Source organism: Colossoma macropomum, unplaced genomic scaffold, assembly GCF_904425465.1.
Source record: "Colossoma macropomum unplaced genomic scaffold, Colossoma_macropomum, whole genome shotgun sequence".
Taxonomy (NCBI): domain Eukaryota; kingdom Metazoa; phylum Chordata; class Actinopteri; order Characiformes; family Serrasalmidae; genus Colossoma; species Colossoma macropomum.
Genome location: NW_023494786.1, coordinates 27378597 through 27392797, shown reverse-complemented (window position 1 = coordinate 27392797; position 14201 = coordinate 27378597). Strand labels below are relative to the sequence as shown.

The window sequence follows — 14201 nt, the reverse complement described above, 5'->3', positions numbered from 1 at the left end:
TAAATGAACCAGCAAAACAAGCCTTTCCAGCAGATATAATTAGCTCTAAATGGCTCTCAGCTGCTCATTATTAGAGTGAGACGAAGGTGAAGAGGGTGAGTGTTGCTTTTCCACAGTTTACCTTCCACCGCAGTTTTAAGACACATCTATATTCTACAGCACTTTTGCAGGGGACACTACGTACTTATTGAAATGTATTGTTTTGTATGTCTTATTCTGTTTCTTTTCTCTAGGTATCAACATGGGCTTTTGTTTCTGGCAGTATCTGAGCTCAGGAGTAGCTTTTACTCTGACCTATTTGTACGAGCTAAAATACTTCCTCTAGGTAGACAACAAAGCACTTTTTGTAAGTCACACTGGCTTTAACACTGAATTGATGGTGCAGCGAAAGAAAAAAAAACACATGAATTTCGATCTGAAAAACACATGAATTCTGATTAAGGTCACTTGGCCACAAATTGGATATGTATCCAATCTAGGGAGCACACATGAAAGTGGTCAGATCTGATTTGAAAAGATCAGATTTGTGTGTCCACACAGCTCTGTAAACATAGATCTGTGTCACGTGTGTTAAGGCAAAAAATTTGATTTGTGCCACTTCAGCCTGGTGATGTGAACAAAGCCTTAGACTAGACAATCTTTTGAGTGTGGCCCAATATTATAGGACCGCCAATCAGAACAGAGATCATGTACATATATAGTATATACGTATGTACATATCGCTGCTGTCGGAACAAAACCTCGTATCTCCAACATGGTAACTTTACAGGAGAAGGAAAAAACACACTTTACTTTTAATGTAAGTCAATGGAACCAGACATTTTTCCAAGTAATTTTGGCTCGTTTCTTTTGGTCTATTTATCATGACATTTACACACAATGTGAAGGACAACAGACATTTTCAGATTATATCAAAAACTGGAAACTACAAAAATGGACGTACAAGGTTTTGTCTCGACAGCAGCGATATATACATCTTTAAAGCCCCAGTATTAAACAGGTTAATTAATAAGGGTTAAAGAGAACTTGGTAGATGGTCTAAAATGACTTATAAAAATTAAAAATGAATTATGACAGTTTTTTGTACGTAAAATCTCATAAGTATGGGAAAATATGGGCATAAAATTAACTAATGCTTTGAGAAATGTGCTTATCGTGTTGTTATTTTAGTGTAGGATAAGCTCAGATACCGTTTCTCTCCACTGCCTCAAACCCTACAGGTAGCTGTGCCAGGGTTTTTCCTGTGCCTACTAAATTTATCTTTCCCTTTCAGAGTCCTCCCCCCATCCTGCTCCTTCACACCCTGTCAGACAGTGAGGGGGACTGGAGCATTCTGCCCTCGCTGCCTTAGTAAGTGCACTCAAACATAACTACTACACAGACACTCAGCAGACACAAATCAAAGACTTCATCTGCTAATTATTCTACTGCTCTGGAAAGAATGTGGTATTGATTTATTTCCATCAGTAGATATGGATTGTCGAGCACTTTTTTTCCCCTTTGTCATTTGAGTGAAAGCGTGTTTGTGTCCTTTTAGTGCCATTAGTGCCATTTGGTGCCAAGATTTGGGACATTTGAGTTTGGTGTAGAATGTTGTGCTCTTCTGCAGAATGGTGAGTGCCCTGTGTGTGTTTCTTCCCGCAGTTTTTCCTCTCACTTTGGGAAGAACTCCTCTTGGATTATGTTTCTCGAGGAGGAGACCAACGTGAAACTGGAGAAACTTCTGAGTGTCCTCAAGAAGTTCGTCCGGAGAAAAGTAAGTGCAGGCTTTTTGTACAATGATTGATTTCAAAGTCTACGTCACTGTTATTTTCAGTCCTTCTGACCAGAGACAGGTTGAGTTAGAGATGAAATATGGTTCCTTCGGGATGCGGTGCTTCCTTCAAAATAAAATGGAGGCATAGAACAAAGCAGACAGACCATGAATATCATCAATACAGGCAATAAACGATACAAAGCACTACAATAAACTGTGCAGCCATTAAGTACAGGACTGTAGAGACTAGACAGTAAACCATGGACAATGGAGTGGGGGAAAATAAACCAGCCATCAGTTCACGGCTGCAGTGACTGTTGTGCATGTATTAGGATCAGGTATCAGCCGATACCTAAGGATAAAGTATTGGTGTCAGTGCTTAGTATCGATCAATATTTAAAGATCAAGTATCCGTGTCGGTGCTCAGTATCGACCGATCCTTAAGGGTCAAGTATTGGTTGATCCTTAAGGATCGGTCGATACTGAGCACCGATACGGAAACTTGATCTATAAACATTGATCGATACTGAGCACTGACACCAATACTTTATCCTTAGGTATCGATCAATATTTAAAGATCAAGTATCCGTGTCGGTGCTCAGTATCGACTGATCCTTAAGGGTCAAGTATTTGTTGATACTTAAGGATCAAGTATTGATGTCTGAGCTCAGTATCAGCCAATACCTAAGAATCAAGGATAGGCCAATACTTAAGGATCAAGCATCGGTATCGGGGCAAAGTATCAACTGAAACTTAAGTATTCAGTGTCAGAAGATAAGAAGTGGTATCAGTGCATCCCTTTTAAAGCGTAATCATTTTTAAATAAAGAAATATCATATTGGAATCACCCAATAAAAAGGTTTCAGTATCAGTAGTAGAAAAGAAAATAGTGCCATCTCTGATCCTTAGCAATGTTTTAGTCCTTAGAAGCATGAACATTGTCAGAACAGCAGATGTAGTGTAGTGGTCATCACGTTTGCCTAACATGCAAAAACATGGTGCGGCTCTTTTTGAAGGCAGTCATGGGCTGGAGGTTAGGGAACCTGCCCTGTGACCAGAAGTTAACCAGTTCGATGCCCTGAGCCGACAGTATGTGACTGAAGTGCCCTTGAGCAAGGCACCTAACCCCCAACTGCTCCCCAGGCACTGCTCCGGGCAAGTGTGCTCACTGCCCCCTAGTGTGTGTGTGCATTCACTAGTGTGCATATGGTGTTTCATTGCACGGATGGGTCAAATGCGGAGGTGAAATTTCCCCATTGTGGGACTAATAAGGGTCACTTAATCTTAATCTTCCCCCCTGAGTTCCACGTATAATGTTTGTGTAGTTTTATTTACCAAAAACAGTAATAATTTTTACAACACCATATTCTAACCTCTCTTTTTTCTTCAAAATTAAGCAGAATATGCCTTAATGAGTGTTATATGTAAATTACCTCTTTTCTAATTGGCTGCCCACTATTGTGCCTTATTCAAAAAAGCAGTCCAGACTGAAATACTGCCTATAACTGTGGCGTGAATGGGAGGAACTAAACTGCTGTAGGCCGAATAGGTGGATATATGTAAATGTGTTGGATTTTGTGACATCACAAAGGCAGTGTTTCAAAAACAGTGGTATGTTGAACCTTTAGCAAGTTATATACTACAGCAAAATCTTATTTTTAGAAAAAAAATGAGGAAAATTGTTTTTCATGACATGCACCCTTTTAATGAAGGACTAGAGAATGGCTACATTCCTTCAACAGCCCCTCTGTGTGTTGTAAAAATTTCACTGCTGAGCTGAATCTCTGATTGTGGTCTTAAGGCATTGTGGTCCAGCTCTTTGCTCTGTTCAATAAACTCTTTATTTTATGGGTTTGCACAGTTTCTAATTACTAAATCATGTTTATGATTAAATTACTGAATTACTAAATTATGTTTAGCTCTTAACACAATTCGATTGGAATTACAGCTGTGACCAGACAAACAGATTGTGGTGCCAGTTGTGGTTCTTAGGTACTTTAGTCATCCTATTTACTGAAATGTCAAGGCTGACAAAGTGTAGCAGCAGCTAATGGCACTCTAATGGTACACTCCCCTGGCCCAAACAACATTAAATAGGCAGAAAATGAAAACAGCCTGGACATCATTGCATCTTCAAGTCACCTGATGTCCGAGGGGGGACATAGCTTCCATTCACTCATAGCTTTGAATTTTTGGGCCAGATGTACAACCCCATTTCCAAAAACGTTGGGACACAAAAATTAGCAAAATGCAAATAAAAACAAAATGCAATGATGTGCAAATCATTTAAACCCTGTATTGTTTATTGAAAAATATTTGCCCATTTTGAATTTGATAGCAACAACACATTCCAAAAAAGTTAGGATGGGAGCAACAGAAGGCTGGTAAAGTTGTGTAATGGTAAAGGAAACACCTGGCGGTTGATAGGCAACAGGCCAGTAACATGATTGGGTATAAAATGAGCTCTCAGAGAGGCTGAGTCTTTCAGAAGTAAAGATGGGGAGGGGTTCACCACTCTGTGAAAATGCATGAGCAAACAGTGCAACAATTCAAGAATAATGTTTCTCAACATAAAACAGCAAAGAGCTTTTTGCTTTCCATCATCTACGGTTCATAATAACATTAAAAGACTAAGAGAATCTGGACAAATCTCTGTATACAAGGGACAAGACCAAAAAACAGTATTTGCTGGCCGTGATCTTTGGGCCTTCAGGCAGCATTGCATTAAAAACAGACATGATTCTGTCATGGAAATCACTGCGTGGGCTCAGGAACACTTCTGAAAACCACTGTCTGTGAAAACAGTTCATCTCTGCATCCACAAATGCAAGTTAAAACACTAAAATGCAAAGAAGAAAGCATATAGAAACAGGATCCAGAAACACTGTCACCTTCTCTGGGCCCAAGCTCATTTAAAATGGACTGAGGGGAAGTGGATAAGTGTGCTGTGGTCTGACAAATCGACATTTGAAATTCTTTTTGAAAATCATGGACACTGTGTCCTCTGGGCTAAAGACCACTCAGCTTGTTATCAGTGCACAGTTCAAAAGCCAGCATTCATTACGGTATAGGGGTGCATTAGTGCACATGGTTTGGATGACGTGCACATCTATGAAGGCACCATTAATGCTGAACGACATATACATGTTTTGGCAACATATGCTGCCATCCAGACGACGTCTTTTTCGGGAAAGGCCACGGTTATTTCAGCAAGACAACGTCAAACCGCATTCTACATGTATTACAACAGCATTGCTCTTTATTAAAAGAGTCAGGGTGCTAAACTGGCCTGCCTGCAGTCCAGACCTGTCATCACTGAAAACATTTGGATTGTTATGAAATGAAAAATTCGCCAAAGGAGACCCTGAACTGTTCAGCAGGTGAAATCCTATATCAAACAGGAATGGGAAAACATTTCACTTTCAAAATTACAGCAGTTGGTCTCCTCAGTTCCAGTCCCAAACGGAGTGTAGTTAAAAGAAGAGGTGATGAAACACAATGGTAAACATGCCCCCCTACCAACTTTTTTGGAATGTGTTGTCATGGGCGTATATTTTTCAAAAAACAATAAAATTTCTCAATTTCAGCATTTGATATGTTGTATTTGTAGTGTTTTCCTTTAAAAAAAGGTTTACATGATTTGCATAGCATTGCATTCTATTTTAATATACATTCTTCACAGCGTCCCAACTTTTTTGGAAATGGGGTTGTACAGTTGTATGCAAACGCTTGGACAAATGAAATGTTTTATTGATTTTCTGAGTGAAAATAAGTTAACAGATCCTCTACATAGAACACACTTAAATATGACATTTTTCTGCTAATTTAGTGCACAGTTTCTGTTTATTTGCTGAGCTTAACATAGTGGGAAGGATACAAATTATATAATGTGTTGTAACTTTTGCACAGGCCACATTTTATTCATATATTTTTCCCAGTATATTAAATTCAGCAAAAAAATAGAAACTGTGCATTAAAACCAAGGCGCCCAAACATTTGCATGCTCTGTATGAATGCAGGAGCAGCTCAAAATGTGCCTACAATGCACCTGAATTTGACATTTGATTTGCTAAGACTGCAGCTTATCATGCAAACTACACATAGCCCCACCCACTAACTGGGTAACGCTATCATATTTAGATGCTCATGTTTTTATGAGAAATAGCATTAAACAACCCCTGGCAACAATGATGGAATCACCACACTTAGAGGATGTTAACCCAGCTTTTTTACTTTGTGGCAAATAAACAAATAATGGGCTGAAAACTTTTTTTGTTTAATAGCTGAACATTCTGGCTTTGTGAGACATACACTGACACAAAAAAAGAGAAGTCTACTCAACCTAAAATGATATAGTAACTGATTACATGGCTTTTCTTGAGTTGACTCAAGTTGTGTCCTCAAGTTGAGTCAACTCAAGAAAAGCCATATAATCAGTTACTATATCATTTTGAGTTGAGCTGGCCTCTCATTTTTTACAGTGTAGCATACAAACTCAGTGTTGAGGGAAAATAAATATGGAATCACCTTTGTAATTTGCATTACTAAAACAAATAATAGCACAACAAAATGCAGGTCAGTCTGCAGTTAAAAGGGGGTGCTTACAGACCTTAGTTGGACTTGACTAATGAAAAGAGAACATGGCCAACAAGAGAGTTGTCAGTTGAAACAGTGGAAAGCATTATAGATCTCCTTCAAGCTGTGTCTAAAGTTTGGTGCAGGTTTAAACAAAGTGGGAAGGTCATACAAGGAGAACATACAGAGACCAAAGAGACGTCAAAACGTCAAGATAGAAAACTCAGAGCAGTATGCCTTAAAAATAGAACGAAAATGACAAACAAATGGGTGGAAACAGGGGTCAGTGTGACAGATCTGTAGGAAATGAAATGAGATTTACATACAGAAAAGTCCAGCAAAAACCAGAACTAACACCTAAACAGACGAATACAAGGTTGCAGTGGGCTAAAGAGGAGCAGACATTGACTGTGGATGATTGGAGGAAAGTGATGAACCACGAATCTGCATTGGCCAAGAAGATCATGCTGGAACTTTTGTCTGGTGCCGTTCTGGTGCCACATGAAGATAACTGTCCAGAGAAAAAAAAAAGTCCCCACTTAATTATGATGGTGCTTGTTACCTTGACAGTCAAGGCACAGGTGGACATTGAAATTTTGGGCACGTTCCTCGATTGAAAACAGGTTTGGCAATGAAGTCATTTCTCAGGATGATAACGCGTCTAGTTACAGAGCAAAAATTATTAAAGCTTTTCTTCAGGAAAAGTGTGTCAACTCAGTGACATGGCCAGCAAACAGTCTGGATCTCAGTCCAACTGAAAGTTTATGGTGGAATTTTAAAAAATTGGTCCCTGACAAAGCTCCTGCAAAGCTGATCTGTCAACCGCTATTTGAGAAAGTTGGAACCAGCTTGATGTAGAAAACCGTTTTTCATTGCTGAAGTTCATGCTTCGAAGAATTCAGGTCATCATAAAATCCAGAGAAGGAGCAACAAAGTACTAATTGTGCTTTTTGCTTGTTGATGACTCTATATTTTTTCTCAACAATGAGTGATTCCATATTTTTCTTCTACGGGATCTGGGATAAGATATGCCATTAACTAAAATCATTTAATGTAATTTATTTGAGGTATATTTCATGAAGCATGAATGTTTAGCTTTTTTATAAATACAGTTTTGTATCATATCTGTGATTGTTTATTTGCCATGAAGTAAAAAAGTGGAACATCCTTCAAGTGTGGTGATTCCATAATTTTTGCCAGAGTTCTAGTAGTGGGTGGTGTAATGGTTCATACAGTATATCTGGTTGAAATTATTCCCAAGGTATGAGTTTTGTTGTTACTGTTATATAGGTAAAGCACAAATAAGTGCAGTTAACACAGCATACAGACCATAACTCCTAGTCCCTCCATTTTCACAGGCTCAAAAGTAATTGGACAGTTGACTGATGAGCAGTTCCATGGCCAGGTGTGGCCTGTTCCCTCATTATTTCATTGCAAATTAAGGAGATAAAAGGTCTGGAGTTGATTCCAAGTGTTGAATATGCATTTGGTGGCTGTTCATGTGAACTCTCAATATATACTACAAAGAGGTGCTGATGCAAGTGAAGGGAGCATCATTAGGCTGAACAAACCATACAAACCCATCAGAGAGATAGCAGAAATTTGAGTGGCCAAATCAACAACCTGGTACATTCCTAAAAAGAAGGAATGCACTGGCGAGCTCAGCAACACCAAAAGACCTGGAAGACCATGAAAGACAACTAAAGTGGGTGATCGCAGAATTTTTTCAGTGGGGAAGAAAAACCCTTCAAACGTCTAGTCAAGTCAAACACATTCTAGAGATATATGGCATATTATTATCAAAGTCTACAATCAAGAGACGCCTTCATGAATGTAAATACAGAGGGTTTACCTCAAGATGTAAACCACTGGTAACACTCAAGAACAGAAAGGGCAGATTAGATTTTGCTAGAAGACATCTTTAAAAAGCCTGCCTTTGGACAGATGAAACCAAGATGAACTTGTACCAGAATGATGAGAAGAGAAAAGAAAAGAGTGGAAAAGGAAAGTAATGGCTTATGATCCAAAGCATATCACATCATCTGTGAAACATGGTGGTGGCAGTGTTATACGATTGGCATGTACAATGGTGCTTGAAAGTTTGTGAACCTGTGAATTTTCTATATTTCTGCATAAATTTGACCTAAAACTTCATCAGACTTTCACGCAAGTCCTCATAGTAGGTAAAGAGAACCAAATTTAACCAATGAGACAGTAATATTAGACTTGGTCATTTATTTGTTGAGGAAAATGGTCCAGTATTACATATTTGTGAGTGGCAAAAACATGTGAACCTTTGCTTTCAGTATCTGGTGTGACCACCTTGTGCAGCAACAACTGCAACTAAACATTTTCAGTAACTGATTAGTCCTGCACATCGGCTTGGTGGAATTTCAGCCCATTCCTCCTGTGATAGATCCCTGTTCTTTAAATAAAACAGGGTGGTCACTCACACCTGATTGCCATCCCATTGGTTGACAACACCTGACTCTAATTTCACCTTCAAACTATCTGCTAATCCTAAAGGTGCACATATTTTTGCCACTCAAAAAAATGTAATATTGGATCATTTCCTCAATAAATAAATGACCAAGTGTAATGTTTTGTTGTCTACGTTGTTTAATTTGGTTCTCGATATCTACTATTAGGACTTGTGTGAAAATCTGATGAAGTTTCGGGTCAAATACAGAAATATAGAAGATTTTACAGGGTTCACAAACCTTTAAGCACCACTGTATGGCTGCCAGTGGAACTGGGGCACTGGTGTTTATTGATGATGTGACTGCTGAGAGAAGATTGGGATGAACTCTGAAGAGTATAGAGCTCTACTTTCTGCCCAGATTCAGTGGAGTGCTGCAAAACTGATATGATGGCGCTTCACGTTACAGATGGACAATGACCCAAAACATACCACCAAAGCAAACCAAGAGCTTCTAAAGGCAAAGACGTGGAACATTCTTAAATGGCCAAGTTGGTCACCTGACCTCAACCTATTTGGGCAGCTTTTCAGTTTCTGAAGACAAAACTGAAGGCAGAAAGACCCACAGGCAGCAACTGAGAGTGGCTGCAGTAAAGGCCTGGCAAAGCATCTCAAGGGAAACTCTTTTGGTGACGTCCATGAGTTCCAGACTTCAGGCAGTCATTGACAAAGAATTTGAATCCAAGTATTAAAAATAATCATTCTATTTATAATTGTTAGTTTGTCTAATTGCTTTTGGGCCTGGGAAAATGGAGTGACTGTATAAAAAATTAGCTGTAATTCCTAATGGGTTAACAGTGCAATCATTTTGTTAAGCCCCTTGAATTAAAGCTGAAAGTCTACACTTCAGTCACATCTTGATTGCTTCATCGCAAATCCATTATGGTGGTGTCCAGAGACGAAAATACCAAAATTCCGTCGCTGTCCAAATACTTATGGACCTTACTGTTCAGACAGCACAAAATACATCGTCTCTCACTTCCCATGTAGTGAGTTGCAGTGTGAGTTAAGTTAGTCCAGTTTGTTGTTGGAGCAGCGAACCTTAGAATGTAGTGAGTTAAGAGAGAAAAGAGGTAGAAGGAAAGGTCTCTCTTTGTTAGCCAACAGCCTAGCATGTGTGCACAGCCTAGGGTGCCCCTGCTTGTCCAGCTGATTCAGGCAACATGGTCTTGGGGTTTGGGCCTCGATATTTTTGATATTCTAGCGGCATCTGAAAGCTCAAGTGTAAGAAATGATTTACATTGAATGTAAAACTATATTTAGCACTGTTTTGGCTGGACTCAGGGAAGCCGCTGTTTGCTTAAATACTCTCTCCTTTATCTCGCTAGGGTTAGAAAGCAGTATTCACATCTGTCTATATACTGTTCATTTAATTTTTTTGCGCATAAAAATGTTTTAGATTTACTTCAGTTGTTAAATATAGTTCTTTTAAAGTGAAGGGACATCGCCGAATAACACGCCACTGTTAATCTACAAAACAGGTTTACTTAAGCATCCAAAATACAAAAAAAATAAATAAATACATAAATGCACTATACTGAGACTCTAGGGATGTGCACTGATACTTAAGAACATGATCAAATTGCCGAGAACTTATTGTTACGGATGTGGCTAAGAAGGCAGGGGATAGCACAACTATATGCACAACATCCTATTTAACATTCAGTTCACTATTTGAGTGTAGAAGCCATGATTTTATGACCTATGCAAGTGGTGTCCAGTCTTATCTGCTAAGGGCCAGTGTGGCTACAGGTTGTCCAGCAAGGCAGGAGCTCACAAGATCAGTTCTTTGAAGACTGACCAATTGATTAAGCACATAGAATCAGGTGCGCTCTGCAAGTTTGGAATGAAAACCTGCAGCCACTCCGGCCCTTTGAAGACAAGATTGGACATCACTGGCCTGGGTTACTCGCCCGGCACAAAAGCCTATCAGTGTCTCCACCAGTGCTGTCACCTAAAAAGTTAAGCCTACAGCTCTACATTGTATAAAATATCGCTGCTGTCGGAACAAAACCTCATATCTCCATTTTTGTCATTTTCAGTTTTTATCACAGTTTGAAAATGCCAGCTGACCTTTACCTTGTGTGCAAATTTCATGACGAATGGACGAAAACAAATGACCCATAATAACTTGGAAAAAAGTCTGGTTCCATTGACTTACATTAAGAGTAAAGCATGTTTTTTCCTTCTCCTGTAAAGTTACTATTTTGGAAATATGAGGTTTTGTTCGGACAACAGTGAAATGTTGTATAAACTTGGTTTATTTTATTTATTTTCCTTCCCTGCAGTTAACTGGACAATGTTGCAACCCTTATGGGTACTCAAATATCAAAATATCAAAAACCTTAATTATACTGTGATATAAATATTCGCCCATATTATCCCACTGCTATAGCATGACCGTTTTTATGAATGATCATGCTTCATCCAGATTACAGAGTGAGTTATTTTTATGTATTTACTTCATCCTGCCAGAACCTGATTGAACTGCGCCAGAACATAATAGATGTTCTTTGGCCTGAGATTGGCGTCACTCTCACTGCATGCTTTTCTCTCTCTCTCTCTCTCTCTCTTTCTCTCTCTCTCTCTCTCTCTCTCTCTCACTCTCCCTTTCTTTAGGAGTGGTTTCTTGGCAAACCACTACACGATGATGAATCTACCATCATCCACCATTATGCCTTTGCGGAGAACCCCTCTGCCTTCAAGTACCCAGACTTCTCTGCAGGATGGGCTCTTAGCATTCCCCTCATCAACAGGTCTGACCGCAGCACACCGCATTATAAAACCGGCACCACATGGATCACACTTTTCCTTTGTATTCTGTGCTTTTGGAACAGTGGTGATAGCACTTTCCAGTGTCTCTATCTGTACTGATTAGTCTAAGGCAGTGATTACTATCACAAATAGCCCCATTTTCACCTCATCTCTCTCTAATTAAAGCCAAATTTGCAGCTATTCTTTAAACAGGCATTGACTAATTTAATCCTGTAATGCAGAGTCCAAAAAGTAGTGATTTCCGCTATTTTATCTACTCTTCTTCTTTAATAATGGGATTTCTCACAGCTGGCATCACATTTTTATGTGGGAATGCTACTTTTGTAGCATATTCAGCATAGGTTGTGCTTTATAGTGTCCCAGTCTAATGCTCAAGCCTCAAGCTAACACACAAGCTACAAACTAACATGCCAGTCATGATACAACAGTACTATACAATATGAGATGCTGCAATACAGTTCAGTATGACATGTTTATTATTACATCCTTAATAGGTTGTGCTTTCATATTAATGTGAATTGCCTTCTGAATGTATATGCTAGGCTTGGACAGTATCTGAAATTAGTAAGCGAGATCATTTCTTGTAAAAAAAATTGGGATTATTGATTATTTTGCCCATTAATGAAAATCTTTGTTGAAAGATTGTTGCATATTATATAATACTGAGTGAATCAACATAGTTGTTTTACTGTTTCACCTTTTGTTTTGCTGATAAACATGCACATTTGTTAGCTCCTGCTGGTGTGGGTCCACAGCTGTTTTTTCTCTTTTAATGATGGACGTAAAAGTGACTTGCAGTCTGATAGCTCCCTCTTGTGGAGGGACATCAGACTGCTGTACGTGAGTGAGTGAATAACTTCTAAAGCCACATCCACATGCTTTATATGTTTAAAAAACAAGGTGTTTTGTCACTGCTGTAATGAATCTGCTGTGGAATTCAGCTATGGATGACTGTGGGGGAAACCATGAAATATTATATTTATATAACTTAACACCATTCGTACCATCAGAACCCTTAGACTGGACTTACAAACCAGCAAAAACAATGCAAAATTGACTTTATTGAAACCTACTGACTTATTTATGCCTTGTAAAATTCCAACAGTCAACACTAATACAATATTACATGTACATATTATTTATTATATTTAGCAACTTGTTAAAAATTGAATTAGTCCTCTCCAGTTTTTTGTCAGTTTTCATTCCCAAAATGGCTATCATCACCATTTAATCACCATCATCGGCTTACTTGCCAGGCCTCGCTGATATTTGAGTATATTGCTTTACTGCTCTGTAGTCTCTGAATGCATTTCTGATTAAATAGTGGGTAGGATAAGGCTAACTGGTCATTTTCTCATTTCAGGCTTGCAAATAAGGTGCTGCAGGAGCCTTTAAAGTCAGACTTCACCATAGACCTCAAACACGAGGTAAGCAAACCATAATTACTGTTGCTAATGAACTGTGTATTTGTTTGTTAGTTACTTAGTTTTAAATTCACCTTAAAGCTCTTCATTTCACTGATGCAGCCTCTTCTTCAGCCACAACAGTGGCTGCATTTGTGTTTAAATGTTCGTGAGCCATCGTTATTGGGAAAAATGTGACCTAAAGCCTGTTTTTTAGTAAATTTACGCAACTGCAAAGTATGGGACAAAACTGAGGGTAACACTTCATTTGGAGTGGTCTTTTGTAGATGATTAATAAACTCTTAACAGATTATCAGTAACACATCAACAGCATATCAGTGAAGTAGGAGTAGTGATGCATCTGAATACACTGAAGTAAATATCTTGTAGATGTTCTGTTGATACATTACTTACATTAAGTAGATGTGTTGTTAGTATGTTACTTCCATTACACAAAACCTGAACTTACCCAACCTTATCTAAAACCTAACTCTAACCCTGGCCCTAATCCTAAACCTAACCTTAACCTCAACCCAGAACCTAATCCTAACCCTAACCTTACCCAACTTTACCCAAAACCTAACCTTTCACCCTGGCCCTAAACCTAACCCCAATCTTAACCTCAAACCAGAACCTAATCCTAATCCCACCCTGGCCTTAATCCTAACTCTAACCTTAACCTCAACCCAAAACCTAATCTTAACCCTCACATGTTTTTGACATGTTACTGACAGTCCATTGAGTGTTTTTTCATCTAAAAAGGACCACTAAAAATAAAATGTCACCAAATATCGTCAGCATTTATTTGTGGTGAAATTTTGAAAAATTGGTGGAATTCCCCTTAACCTCCTCTTCGATGATATGTCAGAATCAACACAGTCGCTGTCGCCTTCGTTTCTTGATGCAGAACAGGAAAGAAGAGGAAACCCATGCACCCAAAGCTCACTTATAACCAAAGCTTCAGCAGTTCCTTAAAGTCTGAATTCTATAGGTTTTCTGTTCTCTTCTGCGTACAGAAGTACAGAGAAGCACATTGAAATGATGGTGTACTTCTCTGATTTGAGTGACACACACCTCCAGGACAGGGCAAATCAAGCTCTAATAGTTTATTATTTGATCTTTTTTTTTTCTTTTTTATAAAAATTTGTATTAGAGAAGAAAGTGTTTCACTCTGACCTCTCCTGGGCACCACACATTCAGGAGAAACTACCAG

General features: G+C 38.8%; 1 protein-coding gene across 1 annotated transcript in view; it reads left to right on the top strand.

Moving 5' to 3' along the window:
- b3glcta (beta 3-glucosyltransferase a) overlaps positions 1-14201 on the top strand; it is a 212894-nt gene that overhangs the window by 141640 nt on the left and 57053 nt on the right. The window contains exons 5-8 of the mRNA XM_036565255.1: positions 1274-1350; positions 1645-1756; positions 11430-11566; positions 12949-13012. Of these exons, the coding sequence (XP_036421148.1) occupies positions 1274-1350; positions 1645-1756; positions 11430-11566; positions 12949-13012 (390 nt within the window). The remainder of the gene's footprint in view (positions 1-1273; positions 1351-1644; positions 1757-11429; positions 11567-12948; positions 13013-14201) is intronic.